Source organism: Canis lupus, chromosome 15, assembly GCF_011100685.1.
Source record: "Canis lupus familiaris isolate Mischka breed German Shepherd chromosome 15, alternate assembly UU_Cfam_GSD_1.0, whole genome shotgun sequence".
NCBI lineage: Eukaryota > Metazoa > Chordata > Mammalia > Carnivora > Canidae > Canis > Canis lupus.
This window is the reverse complement of record NC_049236.1, coordinates 30,692,686-30,717,846: the sequence shown is the minus strand read 5'-3', so window position 1 is coordinate 30,717,846 and position 25,161 is coordinate 30,692,686. Positions and strand designations below refer to the sequence as shown.

The 25,161-nt window shown below is 37.8% G+C and overlaps 1 protein-coding gene across 3 annotated transcripts in view; it reads left to right on the top strand.

Annotated features, from left to right (window-relative positions):
• The window catches only part of POC1B (POC1 centriolar protein B), a 94,860-nt gene extending 70,159 nt beyond the window's left edge, over window positions 1–24,701 (top strand). For all 3 annotated transcript variants that reach the window (XM_038558627.1, XM_038558625.1, XM_038558628.1), the window contains 2 exons: window positions 19,669–19,887; window positions 23,496–24,701. In XM_038558627.1, the coding sequence (XP_038414555.1) occupies window positions 19,669–19,887; window positions 23,496–23,600 (324 nt within the window). In that variant the 3' untranslated portion in view covers window positions 23,601–24,701. The remainder of the gene's footprint in view (window positions 1–19,668; window positions 19,888–23,495) is intronic.
• Window positions 24,702–25,161: the final 460 nt, after the last annotated feature.

The following is a 25,161-nucleotide window of genomic DNA, read 5'->3' as shown; positions in this document are numbered from 1 at the left end:
ATGAATTAATTCTAAATGACCTCTAGCATCAGGCAAATTACCATACTGAGGAATGTCATTCTGAATTCTGAAATATGCATTTGGAGGATAATAATTAATAACTTAATGAAATTTGGGGATGATAAATAACTAAAATAATTTCTTATGTGAAGCAGAATTGGAAATGCATTATTAAGATGAAGTGAAGACAATTGTGTGCTTTGGAAAATTGGTTGAAAGTTTGAAAAATTTGACTAAGCAATGTGCTCTCCCAGATTTGTACTTTTAGAAAATTCTGCGTACTTTCTGTATTATTCTGTACACAGTGGAATTACTGAAAAATTCAAGATGTTAATGCTATCTTAAAAATTATTCTTTCTTTTTCAAGAATTGATTTATATCCATAAGTGTTCCGTGAATTATGAATGCATAAAACTATGGCTATTTACATTTTGGGCACTAATGTATCAGAGGGTCCTATCCTTTCCTCTCTACCTCTAGGAAAAACAGTTACTTTCTGGTATACAATTAAATGACTTGAACAATTTCACACAAATACGATTATTATTTAAAAACAATACATCACCATTTTTCAGATTGAGTATACTAATAGGTTTATACCAAATAGCATTGAGGAAAAAAATTGTTTAATTTCAAAATAAATGACTCTTCCCTTAAGTACACTTAAGACTTTTTATTTAGAGAGCAACAATTTTCTCTAAGATATATTAATAATATTTTAATCAAGTTGTTAATTATCTTTTTATTTGTGCTACTATGTGCTGTAACTATTTTTGTGTATTTATTAGTCAAAGGAAATGACAATCATGGAGTTTATATCTCAAACTCTCTTTTGTTTATTTTTAGTTTTCGCCTGGTACTCCTTCCAGGCAGTTCTCCTGGCAACAGTGGTGTTGCTGCTGCTAGTCGTGTGTCTTACGCAATTAAGCTCTTCCATTATATTCCCCTTCACCACTTACTTCATGTAAATATTCTAGCTATTGTATCCAGCCATTAACTTTTATAATTTTTCCTATAGTATTTTATAGTCAAAAAAGTTTTCCTCTAAACAGATTTTATGAGAAGCTAGGCAATGATTTATAAGCCAAAAAAAAAATTAGAATGTACTTAAAGTTTTTGTCTTTTTCTCCCACCTCATTCCCTCCTGGTGCCAAAATATTTCTCACACCAGGGTAGGAGATTTGGATCTGGCCACAACAAGTAGAACTTAGTTTTATTTTTACTTTTTTAAAGATTTTATTTATTTATTCATGAGAGACACACACACACACACACAGAGAGGCAGAGACACAGGCAGAGAGAGAAGCAGGCTCCATGCAGGGAGCCCAATGTGGGACTCGATCCCAGGACCCCGGGATCATGCTGAGCCACCCAGGAATCCCGAATTTAGTTTTTAAACTCCATTTCTTATATGCCTGACACAAGAAAATCTGGAGTATGGAATCATTTGCTCTCTGGCCATAGCTCGGTGGACCCCAAATGAATGAATCTTGGGGAGGAATAGAAAATTCCTCAGAGGGATCCCTGGGTGGCGCAGCGGTTTGGCACCTGCCTTTGGCCCAGGGCAGGATCCTGGAGACCCGGGGTCGAATCCCACGTCGGGCTCCCGGTGCATGGAGCCTGCTTCTCTCTCTGCCTATGTCTCTGCCTCTCTCTCTCTCTGTGTGTGACTATCATAAATAAATAAAAACTTAAAAAAAAAAAAAAGAAAAGAAAATTCCTCGGAGAACTAACCACAGACAAGCTGGATTTCTGTAGGAGCCAAACTCAGGGTGGTGAACCTTGCGTTAGGATCATGAAGGGACATGATCTGGACTCAACAGATATTGTTCATTCATTTCTCAAAAAAGGAATGTACCAGGTCTTAGGTGGGAAATGAGGGCTGGGGAGAAGGATGCAGGTAGGTTATAAATCTGAGCAAAAGCTCTTGTGGAGAGTTACACGGTACAGTGAGAGTATGAACTGGGGGCATTTGACTACATTAGGTGTGTGGGTAAGGTGGAATCAGAGAAGGTTCTCCTGGAAAGACATTTGAACTGAGATATAAAACCTTGCTATTCTAAATGTGGTCGATGAATAGTATGCTGGAGCATCACCTGGGACCTTATTAGAAATGCAGATTCTCCAGTCCCATCCTCAATCTACTGAATTAGACTCTGTATTTGAATAAGACATACATTGGAGTTTTAGAAATGCTGATCTAAAGCTTCAGCAGGAGTTGAGGTGAGAGGGTTAACAGGTCTGGAGTGTCCCAGATGGAAGGAACTGGTGTGTGCAGAGCTTGGTATGCCCTAGGAACTGCAAAGAGGAGCCCGGGGATGGGTGCGAGTAGATAGTGTCCCGGCAGCCAAGAGAGGAGCGTTTCCAGGGCATGGGTATATCAACGTAGCCGAAAGCCAAGAGAAGGATTGAAAAACGTTTGATGAATTTGGCAGATTTTTGGTTACCATCGGGAGGGCTTTTTTGATGGAACAATACAGGTGCAAGCCAGTATGAAGTGAGTTGAGCAGTGAGTATGGGGAGAATGGTGAGCAAAAGAGACGGCTTGAATAGATCATTCTTTCTTTCATTCAGTACATTTGTGGAACATTGTTATGCACCAAGCAGTGAGAACGTACAGATGAAGAGCTAAGTCCAAAAATAGAGATATATGCCTAAGTTGCTATGGGAAGATGTGAACAGAATGGCCAAATAAGGAATGTGTGTGTGTGTGTGTGTGTGTACACATATGTGTGTGCAGACTGGAAGAAGAAGGTGGGGGACAAAAAGTTAATCAGGAATAACCTTCTAGGCGGGTTGATACCCCAAACAGATTCTTTAAGAATTTGCCTGATTATTTGGGAGGCAAGGACAGAGCTCAGTACCTGCATATGCAAGAAGGCTGGAGAGGGCATGGTGAATTCAGAATCCTGTGGGCACTCCTGACTGGCTGCAGCCTTGGCCGGAGTTGAAGGGATAGCAAGAGATGGGGCAGGAATGAAAGTGGATGTGAATGACCCTGAATGCTATTTGAAGGTGTTTGAATTACCTGGAGAATTTCAGGAGGACCAGTGAAGGATTTGAAGCAGGGGAGTGACGAGCAGATTTGAATTTCAGAAGAGGAACTCTGAAAACGTGACAAAGGAGGGACGTGAGAGGGAAGTGAGGCGGGAGGCGTGGGGTTTACAGTGGCAATCCAGACACAAGACGGGAGTGCTTGATCAAGAGCAGTAACTTCGGGAATGGAGACGAGCTGACTGACGTGGAATTTGGATCCACCATGTAGATCATTTACCAAGATAGGACACGGAGCTTGGGTAGAGCATCCAGCCCAGATGGAGGCTGGAGCATCTTTACCTGATGGATCCAGCCGTCAGGTTGCACACGTGTTCCCTGGCTGCCTTCGTAGTAAGTACTATAGCCATCACGATGAACCGTGATCCTGTCCCGTTCATCAGGACGGATTGTTAGATTGTTTGAGAAATGCTGCATATCTGGTAAATACCGGAACTGAAATATGAAGCACATGAAACTGGTTATGTTTGATGGCAGGAAATATTGGATGCATTTTAGTGGTGGCACAGCTTCCCTTTTAAGAACTGCCTTCCCCTCCCTCTGTGTGTGTGTGCGCGTGTGCACCCATGTGTGCACATAAATTATCATGATCGCTAACCACTCTTGGACAAAGTTAGAGAATCTAGTTCGTATTCTCTTTGACTCATGCCATCTGTGAAAAGTATGTTTGAATTTTGTGATAGTGTTTTTTTTTCCCCAAGAGGATATTAAATTATTTATTAATTGCATACAGTAGTAGCGGATGATGCACAAGCTTCAGTCCCATCTCTAATTTTATCTGATACTGTAATTCCGTTTAGATATATTGCATAGGATGTGCCAGCAATCATATTAATAGCCAGATAACCAAATAAAGTTCTTTTAACCACGAACTCCAGACCGCAGCACATTAACTGTCAGTTCCAACTACACCAGGTTTTCTGGAGATTGTGGCTTCTGTGCCCAGGCAAGTTGTAAATACATTTTCAGATAGAACCTGGTATCACCTTGAAGGAATTCTAACTTCACACTGTTCAGATACTTTTCCAAGATGGCTTCAGAGTAAACTAACTTTACACAGCACATTTTTAAAAAGACACATTTTCTTCAACTCTGTGATCAGACTATTACATTTAGCAATTGGCAGCATGAGTGCAAAAAATAAACTACATTAAAACCCTTTCTTGGGATGCTTTCCATCTTCCACAGAACAGAAACTGAAATAACCTATTATACAATTAATTAATCATGAAATTTTGCCCATTCACATGAGTATTGTCGAAGACGTTTCTCTGTAGTAGGAAGGCCCTGACACCACTGTGCTTGGCTGAGTTCACAAGTCTGTTGTAGCCGGTGGCTTCCCTGTCACTTCTCTGGCTCTCCTATCCTACTGAACTTTGTTTCCTGGCAGTAATTTAAACCTCCTGCCACTGCCCATAGCTACGGCTGGTGCTGGAACCACCATAACCACCTTAGTTTCATGGTTTGGCAAAGTATTGACCTCCACCACCCTAGGAGCCAGAGCTTCTGCCTCCAGAATTTCCTCCTTTCATGGGTCCAGATTTTAAAGATTGATTGTTGTAGATGCCCAAATCCCTGTAGCTACTGCCAAAATTGCTTCCATCATTACCGAGGGCATTATAGTCGTCCCCACTGCCACCATCACCTCCACCACCGCCTTGACTGCCCCAAAAACCACCTGACCCGGAGAAGTTTCCTACATGACCAGGGTTGTCATTCCCACCAAAACCACCTCCATGACCACCACCAAAGTTTTCAGAACCACTTCAGCCTCTTTGGCTGGATGAAGCACTGGCCATCTCTTCCTAGCTAGGACTCTTCTTACTTTGCAGTTTTGACCATTCGCAGTGTGGGATTTCTGAATGCCAGTCTTGTGTACGGAGTCATGGTCATCAAATGTTAATGCAAAGCCTGTCTTCTTGCTACTGCCTTGGTCGGTCATGATGTCATTCACTTCAGTTTTCCCATATGGTTCAAAATAATCCCTTAGGCGATATTCTTCAGTGTCTTCCTTAATGCCATCAACAAAAATCCTTTTCACAGTTAGGTGGGCACCATGTTTTTGAGAATCTTCTCTTGAGACAGCTGTCTTTGGTTCCTCAACTCTTCCGTCCACCTTTTGTGGCCTTGGCGTCATGGCTGCATCCACCTTGTCTACAGTTGCACATGTGACAAACCCAAAGGCTCAGCAGTGCTTGGTGTTTGGATCTCTCATTACTAGAAAGTCTGAGAGCATTCCCCAGGTTGTTCAGAATGGTTCCTCACTCTCATTGGTTGTTTCAAAGCTCAAATCTCCGATGAAGAGCTTCTACAACTGTTGGAACCCTGGGAGACTCTGACTTAGAAATGATGGTGGTAGGAGGGGAGACCTTAACAACGCTTGCTCAGTGGCATCCCTGGGTAGAAAATGAGTTTTATGGCAATATTTGTAAGTTATTTCTCCTGGACCATTTTTCCCCATGGTAATTGATTAAAAATAAAAGAAAAATCTCTCTATAAATGCAGTCATTGTTTTTATTGTCTTTGGTTTCTGGGTTTCTTCCACCAGCTAAAGAAGAAAGGGAGAAACACCCACAGCTTTTTATACATAAAAATGTAGGAAAGGAAAATATTGGATCTCTGTCAAATAGTAAATTGTTAATCAGAGTGTCTTGTTTTCAGCTATTTATAATGAAATATCTGTTATTGATATTCTACTTATAAGCTATTCTTCCTGGAAGCTTTATGCCGTAATTTTCTACTATGTCCAGTTATATAATCTTCATCAAGAGATGAAATATTTTAGATGAGATTCATAGATTTAAATTCTTGTTGTTAGACTGACTTCCTGCATTATTATTAGGAAACCATTTTTTATCCCTGAAAATGATGAGACCAGTATCTTTTAGTGGATGTTGGATCTTTCTCTACTAAATGTCTTTTAAAAATATTATATAGATTTTTCAGGCAGCTGCCTGAAAATGGAAACTTTGTGTGTGTATGTGTGTGTGTGTGTGTGTGTTTAATTACATCTCAAATGTAAATTAATATTACATTTTAATTACATTAAATATAAATTACATTAAATTTAATTACATTAAAATTAATGTTTTATTTTGCATTTGTCAGTGATTTTCATTTTAAATATATATTCAGTATATACTTATTTATTTACTACCAGTTAGCATTTATTTATTATAGTTCATTCATTTATTTGGTGGACTGCCACCTGCCCTTATATGGTTTGTTATCTAATTTGAGAAACCAGACATATAAAGAGGTGAAAAAAAAAAAAGAAAAAGGAAAACTTGGAGTATATTGCATAGAGATATATCTTTAATTCAACAAATTTTATTAATTACTTTATGTAATTATAAAGGGATTATTTTGAACCATATGCCTTACACATAGGAGTTACTCAGCAAGTTGTCAACTGTGTGAAGGAAAGGAAGCTGTGGCTTCTGCCCTTCTAGAAACTTGCAAAATTAGATTTTAGAAGAGTTAGGGGAGAACATAATATGTTATTGAGGATAGATAAGTGAATACAAACTATAGACTCTATACATTCTAACAATGACCTTATAATGTAGCTCAATATTATTTTCATTTTATAAATGAAGAAACTAAGGCCTAGGCAGGTCAAGTAATTTGTCACAAGGTTAATACACAAAAGATAGAAGGTTAAGGGTCTATGTGACTTGATGTCCCATTCATATAGACACTGTATTATACGAGAGCACAGAAAATTATATGATGTCAGAAATAGCAAAAATGCAAGAAAACATTGATAATTGCCTTAAGAAGCAAAATTGAATTTTTATAGAGATTTAGGTGAGGGGCAAATTTCATCTATTTGGGGAATATAAGGAAAGACTGCATTATTTAGCAAATGCAAATTAAAGTCAACTAATACAATGTACACTGTGTATACTGAATTCTCATAGAAAGCTTTCATTCTCTGTTTTTTGAATGATTTAATGAATAATAAATAGAAGGGTTGGTTCTCATACCCAGCTGTGAATATATATTACTGTTACAATCACAGTTATTATTAATTGTACTATAATATTCACATTATACTACATGATGAATAGAACAATAAATAAATACAATATTTGCTCTTTGAAAGATGTTCTGTAAAGCTTGCCAGTTTTCTGAATGTAGCTTTGTTGAATGATTAGATAAATCCTTCTTTTAAAATTGCTTCTTCATAGCCCTGAAACAAGTACACTCAGGGAGCTAAAGTCGCATTCAATTGAGTAAAGCATGATTTACTTTGTGTGTACAATTTAAAAGAATTATCTTATGATTTTTAACACACAGCTCACTTCTTTTGAATCTGGCACTTGAAGAGTTTTTAGGAACAGAAAACAAGGCCTGTAGGAAAGGCTAAGAAATGGCATTAGTTATTTGCGAGAATAAGCAACCTCAGAAAATAATTTTTCTCTTCTTTTTTTTTAAAGATTTTATTTATTTATGCGTGATAGTCACACAGAGAGAGACAGAGAGGCAGAGACACAGGCAGAGGGAGAAGCAGGCTCCATGCTGGGAGCCCGACGTGGGATTCGATCCCGGGTCTCCAGGATTGCGCCCCGGGCCAAAGGCAGGCGCCAAACCGCTGCGCCACCCAGGGATCCCAGAAAATAATTTTTCAAAAATATATTCTAAGTAATGTCCTTGATTCTAAGAAAACTATGTTTTACAAAAATACTGAGGATAGTTATTTGAGGATATACTTTGACCTGTTTATTTGGTTGGCTTTCTGTGTACAGCACTTCCTCGACATACAACGAGGTTACCTACCTCCCAATAAACTGCATTTAATACATCTAACCTATCAAACATCATGGCTTAGCCCTGTCTACCTTGCCTGCCCTAGCACATTTATGCCTACAGTCAGGCAAAATCATCTAACACAAATCCGATTTTATTACAGACTGTTGAGTATCTCATGTGAGTTATGGAATACTGCACTAAAAGTGAGAAATAGAATGATTGAAAGTATATCAGTTATTTACCCTTGAGATCATGTGGCTGACTGGGAGCTGCGGCTCACTGCCACTGCCCAGAATCACCAGAGAGTATCATCCCCCATGCATATTGCTAGCTCAGGAAAAGATCAAAATTTAATATTGGAAGTATGATTTCTACTGAATGTGTATTGCTTTTGCACCATCATAAAGTTGAAAAAATGTAACTTGAAACATCATAAGTTGGGCTCTGTCTGAATAATTATCATGATACTAACATGGTGGCAATGTGTTTGCTTTTGAGGCACATATAATAAAATTGAAATGATACAGAAAATACAGAGTATAAGGTCTTCATGTAAGGATAATGTGAAATTGATAAAATATTCCATGTTTGTGGGCAAGCTGGCTCAATGTCATAAGGATGCTAGTTTTCCTGACTAAATCTACAAATTCAAGGAAATTCCAATAAACATCCCAGTAAGATTTTTAATGAAACCTAAAAAAAAAGGTGATTTTAAAGCTCATATGGAAAAGAAAGGGCCAAAAATAGCCTATTTTTGGAACAGGACACTTTTGAAGAAATACAAGGTTTGGAGATTCATTAAGCTCTAAATGTGGTGTTTGTTACAGGGAGAGACAGAGTCCACGATGGGGAGTGCATACCCAGACCCACACAGATTAGATGGTTGGTATATGAAAGGCCTGGCTTTGCAGACCCTTGAAAATGGATTAGTCCCTAAATAGACTGTTCGATAAACGTTGCTGGGACAACCGGCTAATTGAAAAAAATATATAATTATTTTCTTACTTTTAGCTACAAACAAAATCAATACCAGGAGAGTTAAAGGCTTAAATGTGAAAATACTTCAGAACCTCTAAAAGAAAACAATATATTTATACACTCCAGGTAGGGGAAGGATTGCTGAAACATATGAAATGCACAAATAACAATGGAAAGTTTGATCAATTTGACTACATTTAAAACAAAAACTTAAAAATAAAATAAAAACAAAAACTTGTATGAATAAAGGAAATCCCATAAAATAGAAATGAAGACAAACCACAAAGTAGGAGACATATATATATATATATATATATATATATATATATATATACAGCAAAATATTGGTATCCAGAATATATAAAGAACTGTTAAATATAAATTAGAAAAAAAAGAGGTAGACCAATTAAAAAGTGGATAAAGGATTTAAACAGGCAATTTACAGAAGAATGATAATAAACACAAAATATGTTTAAGTTACCAGTAATCATGGAAATGTACAATAAAGTATTATTGATTTTGTAGAAAAAGGGGAGATTGCCTTCTCATTTAAGAGTAAGTTTGGACAATATCTGAACAATATTTTGGATAATATCTGGTAAAACTTTGACTTAACTTTTCTGTTCTGGAGAAACTCTCACATCTGTATGCAGGAGACATTTATAAGACTGCTCATTGTAGCATTTAAAGCAAGTTAACAGTAGAGAGAATATATAAATTGTAGAATGGTCAATGGAATACTATTTGGCAGTGCAAAGAAGTGAACTAGACTTAGCTGCGTCACCATAGACAAATCTAAAAATGTTGATTAGCAAAAAGTACTGCAAGGATACAGTACAATACCATTTTATGTGCAGTTCTTTTTTTTTTTTATGTGCAGTTCTAATACATGCAAAAAATGTGATACAGATGTGATAAGAGCGAGGCGACGTGAATTGGAATGATAGATACCATATACCATATTCAGGATGATGGTATCCTTTAAGAGGGAAGGGAAAGAAGATCAGAAAAGGGTATATTTTATATCTTAAGGTAGGAGAAAAGGTTGCTTTATTCTTTATACTTTTTGATTGAAAGGTTTAAAGCATAGTTGCAACTTAAACAGTTATTAGATAAAAAAAAAAGAAGGATCACTGATTCATTGAAAAACATTAGTATTGCAGTGAGGTTGCATTTCTTATTCACTCACGTATTCATTTCCCTTGCTTGCTGTTGTGCACACAGAGAAGGGGGCAGCTTTCTGAAAGGTGAACAGATGGCTCTTTTGAGACATGTGGGTGAAACTAAACCAAATATGGCTTTCCACGTCAAACTTCCATTTTTTTCCAAGATGTAATACTTACTTGCATATAAAAGATCTTTAAGAAATACATCATTGTATAATATAAGCTATTACCTGCCTCAAAATTTAGATACACACACGCATGCAGCTTTTTTGAACAAAGAGCAAAGTGTCATAGTTTGTGTTTGCCTAATCATGTGAGAAGTGAAACACAGAAGGAAATTTTTGTACAGATTTTATTTGTCCTACTTGTATCCTACATGTTCGTGCCTTCAAAATTAATAAGCTTCTTTAGAGATGAGAATAAAGATTAAAGACAAAGACAGTCGATTTGTTGCAGCAGCTGCCTTTTCCAAGGGGACTGAATTAAGCATTCAGATGTTAGAGTTGATAACTGCATAGGGGTATGTTTTTCAAATCTTCTGACAAAAATGAAATTTCCAGTTTGGTTTGAAGAACAAAAATCAAAGCCCTCCATAAAACCTTACCCCTAAAGCCCAAAGGTTCTTTCTTTGAGAAAAAGACGTATGATTTCTCCCAAGGGACAAACCAGAAGTCTTTCTCAGCTCAGCCAGTGTAGTTTGGGAGACGCAAATTTCACATGGCATTCTCTGGTTTTATCCAAGAGATACTTTTAAATCAGTAAGACTCGAGCAGGTGGGGTATATTTGCACAAAGATACACAAGACACTAGGCAGATGTACAAAATAGGTGTGGTTTTCTTCTTCAGGATTTTCTTCCTAATCACTTTAGAAATTGAGAATGAACCTTTTGGTGTGGTCCTGTGACAACCCCGCATGGGTGAGCCTCTAGCTCCTTTTTCTGTTTTCCTGATTGGTACATCCACTCCTTGGTTAACACAGGATTTTGATCTCAAGGAGAGAGCTAAAGATAGAGCAGCGCTCTGAGTCACTTCTCAAAGGCACCCATACTCTGAGTCGGGATTCTCAGATGAAGTCAGTGACTGAATCATTTGTGCTGATGGTAAGACCAGTGTAAAGCCTCCTGCTCTTGGGCCACCACTTCCTCCAGTCCTCCACTTTTGATAATTCATCAACCCCAGAAGGGTCTCCAATCCGCTGAGCCTCCTGCCTTTTCACTGCCCACCTCCTGTGTCTCAGTCCCTCTGTTTTACATTAGATTCTGTAGTCCATTATTACCGCCATGCCCGTGTGCCTTCCTCCCCTCTGTTGTATCCCCCATGAGATTTCAACCTGGTTAAATCCATTTCTTTGCCTCCTATACGCCAACAACCGTGCTGACTGATTGCACTTGAAATGTCTTTATGCAGAGTTCCAGGGCACTCAGTACTGCCTAGCCAACCCATTTACTGAATAGTCATCACCTCACTGTCTTAAGACATCCGTGCTCTCTTCCTACTAGATCTTTTCCATCAGCATACATTTACAATGTACTTACCATTTTTAAAAAGGAAAACTTCCATCTGACCCCTCATCCCTGTCGAGCTCCTGTCTCATGGCTCTGCTCCCCTTTAAAGCAGAACTCATCTGACCCCTCATCCCTGTCGAGCTCCTGTCTCATGGCTCTGCTTCCCTTTAAAGCAGAACTCCCCAAAGGAGTTGGCTCTATTCGATCTCTATTTCTTCATTTTCCACTTCCAATTAAATTTTTGGCCCCACCATTCCACTGATGTCAAGACCCCAGTGATTCGTCTAAATCAGCCTTTCTACAGCACTTGGTCCTGGTCCTCACCCCCTCCTCCTTGAAACTCCTGTCACTTGGCTTCTGGGTCACTACCCTTTCCCACCTCATGGGCCCCTAGTCATTTTTCCTGCTCCTTCTCTTCCTGCTTTTTGAAGTCTTTGCAATTCTCCCTTTTTTTGTTTGATTCTCCTTGAGTGATCATAGACCCATGCGTTTAACATTTACATGCCAAGGGCCCCAACTTCAAGACAACAGAAGTTCCTGTACTTGGGACTTTTCCAGACCTTGCTCTGTGTATCTCTTCATCTGACTGTCCCTTCATATCCTTCGTAAAAACTGGTAAATATATATATATATATATATTTTTTTTTTTTTTCAAATAACTCTCCACAACTTACCCACAGAAATCTAGAATCATATACTTCCAATGGCATTCATGACTTTTCCCTTTGGAAGTTATCTACTTTTCCCATTAAAAAAAAAATCATCAATGAAACTGTATCATAATATAGCATGTTACCCAGCTTTATTTGTCATTACCTGACATTAGTACATCACATATCTGTATATTTATTTTCGTGTTTCACCCACTTGAGTATAACTTTGTGTCAACAGAATCTCTTTTGTTTATTCACTGCTTACAGTAGGCAGCATGCAGGTCCTTTAAAGATGTCCATGTCCCCATTCCCAGACTGTGTGAATGTGTTTTCTTACATGGCAAAAAGGACTTTGCAAATGTGATAAAGTTAAGGTTCTTGTGTCAGGGAGATTATTCTGGATTATCGGCGTGGGTGCAATATAATCACTAGAGTCCCTGTAAGGGAAGGAGGGAGACGTGGGAATTAGAGAAGGAGACAGGGCAATGGAAGCAGAGATTAAAGTGATGGGGTCATGAGCCAAGCAAGGCAGGGGCCACTAGATGCTGTAAAAGGCAAGGAACAGAGACTCTCCCTTAGAGCCTCCAGGAGGAACACAGCCCTGCCGGCACCTTGGTTTTAGCCCTGTAAAACCTATCTTGGACTTCTGACCTCCTGAGCTTTCAGATAATGACTGTGTTGTTTAAGCGACTAAACTTACAATTTGTTCCATCAACAGTGGGAAACTAAAACACTTCTGTAAGTGCCATTTAGAATTTTTCTGACATGTAAGTGCTAAATAAAAAAATGTCGTATGAGTGTTATGTCTTCATTATTTTAGATCTCATATAGAGATTTTTGGAAATAATTCACTAATTTCAAATATTATTTGAAAAATAATATTTACCTTTATTTTATCCAGGCAAAAGATACTTTTTGTTATCCTAGTCTATTTCAAGCAGGCATTTTATAAGTGACTGTGTGTGTGTGTGTGTGTGTGTGTTGAGATTTAAAAATCTCAGAATTTCTGGAATGGAAAGGACTTTGAAGGGCATTCAGTTGAATTTCCTGACCTCATGTTTGTATATTTTTCATAAGATCCCCAACAAGTGGCCATCCCAAATCTATTTTAGAATTTTCAATGATGGGAAACTCACTTTTTAGCTGGAGAGATCAAAACCACTTTTGGATAGACTTTCTGACTTTTGTCTGTTCGGTTTTCTACTTACAGAATTAAACCAAAACTAAAAATATTAGTTATAAGCCAAAACTGATTTATTTTAACCCATTTATTAAAGATATATCTGGAGTCCAAATCATTGATTATCTTTACACGTGAAATGCCTACTTTTGAGAAGGTCTTTATGCTAGGCCATCAGAAACCATCAGATAGGGATCCCTGGGTGGCGCAGCGGTTTAGCGCCTGCCTTTGGCCCAGGGCGCGATCCTGGACGACCTGGGATCGAATCCCACGTCGGGCTCCTGGTGCATGGAGCCTGCTTCTCCCTCTGCCTGTGTCTCTGCCTCTCTCTCTCACTGTGTGCCTATCATAAATAAAAAAAGAAAAGAAACCATCAGATATGCTGGGGTGGGGGGGTGAAAATCAAAAAGTGATTTGCAAATTTGCAGTTATGTCATAAATACTTCAATTGCTCCCTCATTGTGGCTCTGAGGGGCATTTCAGATAGTAATTTTCAGTAGAGAATGGTATTGGCTTAACTTTAGTTTTTTTTACTTCTCTCTAAATACTATCAACTTATTAACATTTATATTTTGTTGATGGCTCAACTGACACAGGACAGTGAATGCAATGAATCAGATCCATGCATTCAACTCAACAACTGGCAAACCTTATCAGTATCTCATGCACTATGCTAGACACTATGAGAAAAAAAAGATGTTGAAGTTATGGCTTCTGCCCTCAAGATACTCTCTCTCATTAACTAGTTGGGATATAGACATGTAAACACAAATATAACAAGAAATGATGGTGACAGTGCTCTACTGATGGCAGGCCTGATGGCTTATGAGAGTGAAGGGGCACCAGTGATTAGTTCTGGCTGCCTTGCCCGGATTGGGAGACGGTGAGAGGGGAGAAGGAAGAGGAAAGAAGGAAAGGAGGAAGGAAATAAATATAATGCATGAACTTCAGTGTGTAACAGAGCAGCACAGTATCTTGAATGTTCCATTGTTAATGATATAAATAGTAATAGTTTAAATGTGTGGACCTTGATTACATTTTTGAATGGTTCACTTCCTGATAAAAATTTGCTTGCAAATGCCACGATTTTCATTTTCTATTAATGTATCTAAAAAATTCATTCTCTAATGTAAGTGACAAATGAAAAATTATGCATTAATTTTACCATGGCATCTGAACAGTCTGTTAAGAATCAGTGGCCCGCAGAATGTCAGAGGCTTTGTATCTAGTTCTCAGGACATATCAAAGTTGTCTGCATCAGTCAACTCTCTCTTATTTTGTACATTCAAAGGAAGAGTCAAGCCTTTTAATCTGCAGAGGTAAGGGTTTCTCAGCCACTCAGATTTATTCACGCACTTGGTGAGGATCCACTTCCCATCTTTGAGATGGCAACTGTGGACCTATCTGAGGAAAACTTAGGGGTAACGATTGTCCTGCCATCCTTTTGGATGAATGGTTTTTCAGAGAACTATAAGCTCCACGAAGGAAAGTACCGCATCCCTCTTGCTCTTTGCCGTAGCTTTAATGCCCAGCATAGGAGGCCTTCGTTTGCTGACTCAATCAATGAATGAATCCTTTACCTCACTGTACTTCAACTGTCAGCAATAAAAGTAGGCACTAAGGGAACATGGTGTGATTTCTTCCTTTTATGGAGCACCAAAGCATTTGTTCTTGTTTGCAGTCTTACAGTCACTTGTCTGCTCGTGTTTCTTTTTCATTCTTCAGTGCCAGTGATGTGCCAGGTGCTGTGGGGGTTCTAGGCCTTGCTCTGTCTTAATTCTCTCACCACAACAGAGAATCTTCAAGAGCAAGGCTTGTACCATACTCCCATTTAACATCGGTAAATACTTGGTATGATATAGGTGCTCAGTAAACATTTACCCAGGAAATGAGTAGTAACATCTTTGAGGTAGGAGAGGGCCTAGGTGATTGGGAGCAGCATGGACAGCAGCCTCGTTTGAGGGACTTCGGATAGCCCAGAATCTCAAATGTATTTTTTCCCTTTTCAATTTTTTTTTAAATTTAATGAGTGAGTGTGTTAAAACTTCCCCAAACAGGATGCAAAGTTAGGGTTGGTTGGTGAGAGAAATAATCTAATTTCTAGGTACCTCTGAGAAACAGAGAGAGAGATACATCTGTTGGCTAACGTTGTGGGATGTGGGATGGAGACTTCATACTTCCCCCTTTCTCTGCCATTATCCCTTGCTTTTTTCCATTACCTCCACATGTCATATCATAGTAATTTATTTGTTGCTGGCCCCAGACAAAACTCAGCGACCAGGATGGGTTTTGAAGATAAATGTAGCCTGCTAGACAATCAAACAAAATATAAGTTCATAAATTTCTGAGGGTGAAAAGTAGAAAAGTTACCAAACTTTTCATTCTGAAGGGTCCAGAATGAAAGCTTCAGGAGAGCGCTGCCCACTGCTGGGTTCTCACGGCCTGGAAGGGTGCCTAGCACGGAGCAAGGCCCCCTGAGTATGTGCCTAGTGAACAAACAGAGAGACTTTGAGCAGATACACTTAGCTGGGTAGGAGTATGAAAATGTGCGTTATACATCCTTTCAAAACAAACGAATTGTGATTGGTGGATTTTGAGTTTATTATTTTCAACAAATGGTGAATTTGTAAGATTATGACAGAGGGAAACTTGGAAGTTTTCATCTTCCTGCAAAAATAGTTGGGAGCAAAAAAAAAAAAAAAAAATGGTTGGGAGCCTCATAAAGAAAGTGGCCTTGATCCCAAAGTTACAGTACCTGGAATACTTCAGCATCTCTGAGATGTATGATTGGTTGTGGTTCATACATCTTTCCTGTGGTCTGCACAAGTTATTCAATCTCCCTGAGTCTCTGTTTCGTCATTTGTAAAATGGGAATATTAGCAGAACCTACCTGATGAAATTATTGTGAAGATTAAATCAGCTAAAGTACTTGGAACAGTGCCAAGTACATAGTAAGCTCTGTATGCTAATTGTCATCACCACCACCACCATCATCATCATCAGTATACTTCCCACGTTTGAGGTAACCTCTCTCAGGAACTCTCACATGATAATCAGCAATGTAAAATTGATTAAAATTTTTTAAAAACTGGGACTCCCAGGTGGCTCAGTGGTTGAGCATCTGCCTTTGGCTCAGGGCATGATCCTGGGGTCCCAGGATTGAGTTCCACGTTGGACTCCCCGAGGATAATCTGTTTCTCTCTCTGCCTCCTTCTGTGTGTTTCTCATGAATGAATAAATAAAATCTTTAAAAAAATGTTTTAACTTTCTGATGTGTATATTTGTATTTTTGTTTTCATAATAGGTTTATTAAGATACAATTCACATACTATAAAATTCACCCTTTTAAAGTTTATAATGTAATGGTTTTTAGTATATTCACAAAATTGTGTAACCATCACCACTATCTAATTTTAAACTATTTCACCACTCCAAAAAGAATTTTAGAACACTTTCTTCCTCCCTTTCTTTTCTCTCTCCCTTCTTCCCTCCCTCTCTTCCTTTCTTCCCCATAGTCTCCACGTCTGCCCAATATGGGGCTTAAACTCATGACCCTGAGATCAAGAGTCACATGCTCTACCAACTGAGCCAGCCAGGCGCCCCAGAATTTTAGAACATTTTCATCACCCTCATACCATTACTAATCTCTCCCCTCTTCTTCTCTCCTCCTGGCAACCCACTCATCTCAGTCTGTCTTCATATATTTATTTATTCTGACCATTTCATATACATGGAATCATACAATGTATGATTGTACATACAATGTATCCTACAGCTTCTTTAATTTAACCTAATGTTTTCAAGGCTCATCCACATGCTAGCATGTTCTGCATGTTCTGTACTCCATTCCTTTGGTGAGTAAATAATATTCACTGTAGAGATATACTACATTTTGTTAATCCATTCATTATCACCACATTTGGATGCATATGGATTGTTATCATTGTCTTGGTTATTATGGATAATACTTCCACGACATTCATGTACAAGTTTGTGTGGATGTATGTTTTCATTTTTCTTTGGCATATAGCAAGGAGTGGAATTGCTAGGTCTTTTGGTAATTCTGTGTTTTAACATTTTTAAGGAACTACCAAAACTCTTTTTCAAAGTGTCTGCACCATTAAACAATCCCAGTAGCAAATATATGAGGGTTCTGATTTCTTTGTATCTTCTCCAACATTTGTTATATTCTGTCTTTTTTATTTTATTCATCCTAGTAGGCATGAAGTGATATCTCATTGTGGCTTTAATTTGCATTTCCCAGATGGCTAATGATGTTGAGCATCTTGTTATGAGCTTATTGGTCATTTTGTGTATCTTTGGAGACACATCCATTCAGATAGATCCTTTGACCATTTTTTGAGGTATTTTTGTTTTTATATTTGAATTATAGGAGTTACATGTTCTTTATACATTCTTCAACAACTCTCATCAAATATATGATTTGCAGATGTTTTCTTCCATTCTGTGGGGTTTTTTTTCTTTCAGTTTCTTGTTGGTATCATTTTAAGAACAAAAGTTTTTAATTTTGATAAAGTCCAGTTTATTTATTCATTTAGTCATTTGTACTTTTGGTGTTGTATCTCAGAAACCTCTGTCTAATCGAAAGCCAGGGAAGTTTACTTGTGTATTTTAAGAATTTTATAATTGTAGTTCTTATATTCAAGTCTATGATCCATATTGAAGTAATTTTGTATATAGTGTGAGAGGTAAGGATTCAAATCCATAATTTTGGGTTTAGACACCTAGTTTTTCCAGCACCATTTGTGGAAAACACTGTTCTTTCCCCCATTAAATTATCTTGGCAACCTTGTCAAAAACCAGTTGGGCAGAAGTCGAAGGGCTTATTTCTAGACTCTCAGTTCTGTTACATTGAGCCATGTTTGTCTTTATACCCATTGCCATACTGTCTTGACTACTTTACTTTTGTACTGAATTTTGAAATTGGGAAGTACGAATCCTCTAAGTTTATTCTTCAGTGTTATTTTGGTTGTTCTGGGTTCCTTGCATTTCCTTATGAATTTTAAGTTCAGTTTGTCAATTTTTGCAAACAAGGTAGCTAGGGTATTGATAGGAATCGTATTGAATCTGTACATTATCAGTTTGGGGAGTATTACCATCTTAAAGGTATTAGCTCTTCTGGTCCATGAACATGGGCATGGATGCCTTGTCATTTATTTAGATCTTCTTTAATTTCTTTTAGTGATGTCTACAGTTTTCAATGCACAAGCCTTGCACTTTTGTTAAATTTATCCTAAGTATTTCATTCTTTTTGGTGCTATTATAAATGGAGTTGTTTTTTAAATTTTATTTTCAGATTGTCCATTGCCATATATTTGGAGGGGTTTTTTGATTTTTATTTTTTTGTGATAAAACTTACACAACATAAAAGTTAACCATTTTAACCACTCTTAAGTGTACAGTTTACTGGCAAGAAGTAGTCCAAGTGTTGTGTAATGATCACCACTATCTATTTTGAGAACTTTTTCATCATTCCAAACAGAAACTCTGTACCCTTCAGACAATAACTCCACCTTCCCCTTCCCTCCGGCCCATAGTGACCTCTACTGTGTCTGTCTCTGTGAATTTGCCTGTTCAACATACCTTATAGTAGTAGGCTCATATCTATTTTCCTTTGTGTCTGGCTTATTTTACTTAGCATAGTATTTTCAGAGTTCATCATGTTGTAGCATGTATCAAAATTCCAGTCATTTTTGTATATACAATACTCAATTGTATGTACATACCACGTTTTGTTTCTACATTTATCTGTAGGTGGATATTTGTGTTGTTTCCACCTTTGGCTATTGGCAATAAAGCTGCTGATAACAGTATCTGTTCAAGTCCCGGCTCTCAGTTCTTTTGGGCATGTACTTGGCAATGGAATTGCTAGATCATATGGTAATTCTGCATTTAACTTTTTGTGGAACAGCCAAACTGTTTTCTATAGCAGCTGCACCATTTTATATTCCTACCAGCAATGCATGAGAGTTCCAGTTTTTCTGTATCCTCACCAACACTTGTTATTTCCCATTTTTAAAAAAATAATGGTCATCTTGATGTGGTATTTGTTTTTAATTAAAATTATACTGCATCTACCAGTTCTTTTAGTGGTAGGATGCCTCATCTCTCAGATACATACAGAGCATATTTCATTTTAAAAATCAAGGAAAATGGTGTATTTTCTCTGTTCATTATTAATTTTGTTTTCTCCTTGTAATCGTAATTTCTATAATACTGGAGTTGAAGATAAACAATTAAATAAAAGCTGGGTATTTAGAAGAAGAATATTAAATATATATATATTTAAATATATATATGTATCATGTTAAACCTTAGAAAATATAACTCTTCCTATCTTTTCCATGATGTCAAAGACAACGGATACCACTGTTAGGACCTTACCAGACAAGGGTGAAGAGATCAACAGATATTTCTTGAACCCTTCTTTATTGTCACCGGATTGTTCACCAGCAGCCTTGAAAAAGAAAACAGAAGACATGAGTGACCTCCCGTCTGAGAGCCAAAGAAGCATACCGCTCGCTGTGACTGACGCTTTAGAGCACATTATGGAACAACTCAATGTTTTGACACAGGTGGGCTAGCATGCTTTGTGCTTAGGGGTAAGTTATACAGAATAGTCCTGGCTACAGCAGGTTGCAGAACTAGCAGAGCTCAGGGTGGCAATCAGTACAGCAGGGCATGCTTGGCTGAGCTGCCATCAGAAGATCTCGCACAGGTAAGGTCAGAGCCCATGTGTACATATGCATGTGTGCATTGACACACACTCATGCACACGTGCGCACCTGCCATTGTGCCCTACCTGCCATCTGGAGGCCAGAAGGAACAGTGGAGACTAGGAATGATAGCAGTGGTACTCCATGCTATAAATGTCTCTGATTCTGCTCAATAATGTTTTACCCGAAGATTTTTGATGTCTCATGTTCAGATTAGGACACTATCAAAGAAATCTTTAGGGCCATGAGAGAAATGATTAATACATTTGGTTAGTATGAAATTTTGACAATGTGTATAGTTCTTCACAGTGAAAATATTCTCACCATCCAGGATATAGCTTTCCTCATTCCAAAGCTGTGTTATGTGGATGTCGTGTTCTTCTGGAGGTGATGGTTTTTGCATACCTGTTTTAGAATGTTACCTCATCCTTTGATACCATTTTACCTTCGCAAAGAAGGCATACTGTGGATTTTTATATACCAAAGGTCTTCCAACCATTGGTCAGTAGATATAGATGTCATTTAAGGGAAGTGTTGCATTGAAATGGATACATCAAAGGTTTCTCCTCCAGCTCTGCTGATTCAGTGTTTTCCCTGAAGAAGTCTTATTGCTCCTCTGATCTATAGAATGAGGTTGCCAATATTTGCCAGAGCAGACCCTGTTACGAGTTATACAGAGAGGCTATAATGTGAGCTAGAGAGATGTTAGTTACTTTTCTAGAATACTTATTTCAAGTTGAAATGGCTCTTATATAGAAACCGTCTCATTCTGTTCTCAAGACTGGCCGTATATTATAATCACCTGGTTATAAAACATACAGACATAGATGGCCAGTTCTCATCTCCAGAAGATCCATTGCCATTGGTCTGGGGTAAGGCCCTGTCATTTGTCTTTTTAAGCACCCCATATGATTCTGTTTTACAGCCAAGGTTTAGAGCCACTAATTAAATGAATACTAAAACCATAGATGACATCTCAGGGCCTTTCAAAGCAAGGGGATGTATATGGGTTTGGGGTCCTGACAGATTGTGGGAAAGAGCCATGTGAGAACTTAGAGTCATCACAGGATTTATTTAATGAAAATCAGTAAAATCACTAACTTTCACTTTGCAGTATTGTGCTAGGGGTGACCCTCTCTGTATTTATCAGATATGCCTTCCCTTTAAAGGCAGCTTCCCTTTTGGCCTCATGCCAAAGTTGGCTTTGGTTGACTTATTTCCCATATCGCCATGACTTCTTTACATACACTGTCAAATTCAATGTCAGTTCCTTCTTAGAGCCTCTCCCGAGTGAATCTTTCCATTCTCTATTCAGCCTCATGACCCATCTTTCCTTCTTACCTGATTCAAGGTTGAATGAGTAGTTTAAGATTTACTAAATGTCTCTTAAGATTTTTTATTTTTAATTTTTAAAAACTGGCTTTCTTTTATAATTGAAGAGGTTAAAGCAAGCACAACACACTTGCAAAATAGAAACAGTGCCTCTGTGGGCAAATAGCAAGTAAAATAAACATGTTTTGATTCACTTTAATTCCAGATGACTGAACATCTCTTGACTCAGTTGCAGTGTTTATAACTTATTTGCACTGAACTATAATCAGAAATAAAATAAAATTACATTTTATATGGTAGATAAATTGAGTTACCCAGTCTTAAAGGTGTTGATAATATACACACCAACAGCCTTAGCATGTGGAATTGTGATAATACATGTATATGGCAAAATGCTTGGCCCATAAAGCTAACTGAGAAATAGTAGAAAATATTATCAACGTACTTTTTAATTAGTCAAAATCTATAGTATAGAATATGAAAGCAGAAGCAATTAAATAATAATATTTTAAAAATTGTTTACCTTCAGACAGCCATAGGGAATCAGTTTATTATCTTGAAACTTGTGGACTAAAATAACGAGGCATTTATCTTGCCTTTCCTCTATGAATTCCACCACTGGATAACCAAGCTTAACGCCTAGATCTACTCATTCTTGAGGACTATAAATGATGGTATTCTAATTCCATCATTTAAAAAACTTATTAGTTGGGATAATTTATAAATAAGAGACACTTTCCTCAACTGCTTGGTTATCCAACGTCAAGAGAAAAGAAATGATCAAACCTTATTAACATGCCTTCTAGTGAAATAGACCACTACCTGTAGTCTTAACTATAGGTCTTAGTAGAGTTATAGTCTTACAGATCTAATCTGAGTCAAATCAAGCCTTTGAATCCAGCTGCCAATTTATAGAAAATAAGAGACCAGAACAGACTGACCTGCACCCTTAGCATGCTGTTCTTACAATTCAGTCTAGTGAAAACTCTACAGACAAACTCTACTCTAAATGGCCTGAGTCTGTCAACAAACTGTTAAGAAAGAGAGGATAAGAGGCTATAAAGTAAAAGGGACTTTAAATGACATATCAAACTTTGAAAATGGACGAGACAAAATTATGGTCTCTAAGAATGTACACTTGAAAGATAAAACCATAAAGAAATTCAAGAGAGCGATTACTCTAATTGGTGGGATAGTGGCGATTGTCAGGGGAGGGCAGGAGTAGGGATTCTGAGAGGCCCTTGGAAAGAAGTCTAGGGGTGCTGGCACAGTTCTAGTTCTTGACCTTGGATGCCAGTTATAAAGGGATTTTTCTCTTCAGGATTCATTCAGGGACATGTGTTTTGTGCAGCTTCCTGAATCCATTTTATTCTATAATAAAAAGTTTAAAAGAAATCTAAGAGATCAAAGATGAAGTGGTCAACATCACAAAAAATTAGATTTGCCAGATTTAAAGTAGTACTCGTGTGTGTGTGTGTGTGTGAGATTACATGCTCATTTATTAGCCAAAGGAGTTAGAAGAGCTAAGATTCATCAAGTCCTGTGTGCTGGGCACTCATATAAAGTGTTTTATGTGCATTACTTCATTCAGTCTTCCTAACATCCCTGTGAGGTGCTGTGATTATCTTCAAGGTTTGAGAACTGATGCTGGTCATTATAATATTTTCGAAGTAAACTAGGTGTCCAGCTGGTATAGATAGGGTGCACCATGGATTGATTGTGACAGTGATCACTGATGACATACAAGTAACACCTGGGCTGGCCATGTGGCATTCCAACCCTCCCCACTCCCCACACTGCTGTGTAGCGTGCAGGACTCATTGAATGCTTCCTGTGGCCTCTTCCCTGACGTTGGTGCTTCAGGAGATCAGACAAGAATTGTCTACAGAGGCCTCGTTTTTTACTGTTTTCTCACCAAAGGCATCAGTTTTTATCTTCTCCTCACATTTCCTGATAATACCTTTGGTCAATTGTAGGGCCCAGAAGCAGGACAAGTTCTGGGGCTAATTTTTGAGTCCCTTCCTGGCAGAGGGGTGGAGGTTCCCGTTCCTAAAAGGATCTCCTATGCAGAGATGACCATCATTGTCCTCACCATCAGGTCACCAGGCATTGATTATTTTGTCCTCCTTTTGCAGACTGTTTCAATCTTGGAGCAGCGACTGACATTGACAGAGGATAAGCTGAAAGACTGCCTTGAAAATCAGCAAAGGCTATTCAACGTTATCCAACAGAAAAGTTAACCAGAAAAGTGTGAGCAGATGTTAAATGAACACACGCACATATGCTCAGGAAGGTAGGACACGATGCTTCATGCAACACAACCATGTACTCATTATCATGGCATTTCTTAAAAGGGTGAGCCACAGAACAAAAGACAGAAAAGGCATGATTAATGACTAATTTAAACACACAAATCAATGTCAAGGAGAATTCAAATCATTACCATTTACAATTGCAGTAATAAAGTGGTAAGTATTCACATGGCTCTATATTTTCCCCCATATTATTGTAAATGCCAGTTTTTGTTTATAGACCAAATCCTGCCAGGAAAGGAAGCAAATCTCTGAATTTCATTGTTAAATTATTTTCAACTGATCACATTCAGGCAATTCCTTAAAGCAATGGATGTATTTCTTTCATGAAAAACGTCCTTGGGGTGAAGTAATGCTGTTAACCCTAAAACAGCATCCTGTATGCAGGGACCAAGTTAGCAGCCTGACTCATGTTAATGTCAGCTCAAAAAAAAATTTTTTTTATTCTTTCTTAACAATGCCCTGTTATGATGATCTTATAAAATTCCCAAAGCACAGAATTTCCACAGCAAGAATACACTTATTTTAATTAACAACAGCATATATGTGACACAGGGCATTGGGTTTTTACTTAATTTATGGTGTACATGGCTTATCCTTTGCCCAGCCTGAAAGAAAATGAAGAGCTAGAGATGCGTAAAGTGCACGTCTTTCCTCTCGTGGATGAGTGCACTTACTGATTTGGGTTGTGTCCAGACTTATGACCCCAGGTTCCAAAAGGGCACTAGTGGGATTTCAGTATGCTCTGATGCTTGAATGATGCAGCCGTGATATTTACACACACACACATACACGTATGTCCACGTGCTTCAGAAATGTTGTTGCTTAGGGTGATTTTGGTGGCTGAGTAATAAGTACCTATAATAGTCGCATCATTGTCTTCCTGCTTTTTAAAATGAAAATGAATTGTGATTTGAAACAAAATGGAAATGAGTCTAGCATTCCAAAAAATGCTAAGGATGGTTGGTTACAACTTAAGAATTTTGTTTTACCTAAAAAATAATAGTAATAAATAAAGAAGAGATTAAATTGAAGAAAAACAAATTAATGTTAGCTTGTTTTTCTGTTAACCTAAATCAAGAACAAAGAAGGTGGGAGAGGGCTGTTCACATTTATGCTGTCTGTAGGTAAAATGGGGAAATGCCATCCATGTTTTGAAAAAAGAAGAAAAAGTCAAGTCCTATTTATGTGGGAGTCTGTATTTATAAATTTTTCCCAAGCAATTTCAATCATATCTATACAGTGGTCTTGTGTTTTTTTTTTTTTTTTATTTAATCACTTCATTGTGTGTTTTAAGTGCCTTTTTGTATCCTACTAGTTGTGAACTTCTAGACGTTTTCAAGAGTTTATAAAGACTAAGTGGCATTGTATTTTTATAGCCTCATTCAAAAGACTAAGAAATGAAATGTCATACTGATTTTTGTTTACAATGTCTCAAGCTTCAAACAATAAAGGCAAAATTTTACCTTTAAGAAAGTTGTTCTTTTCT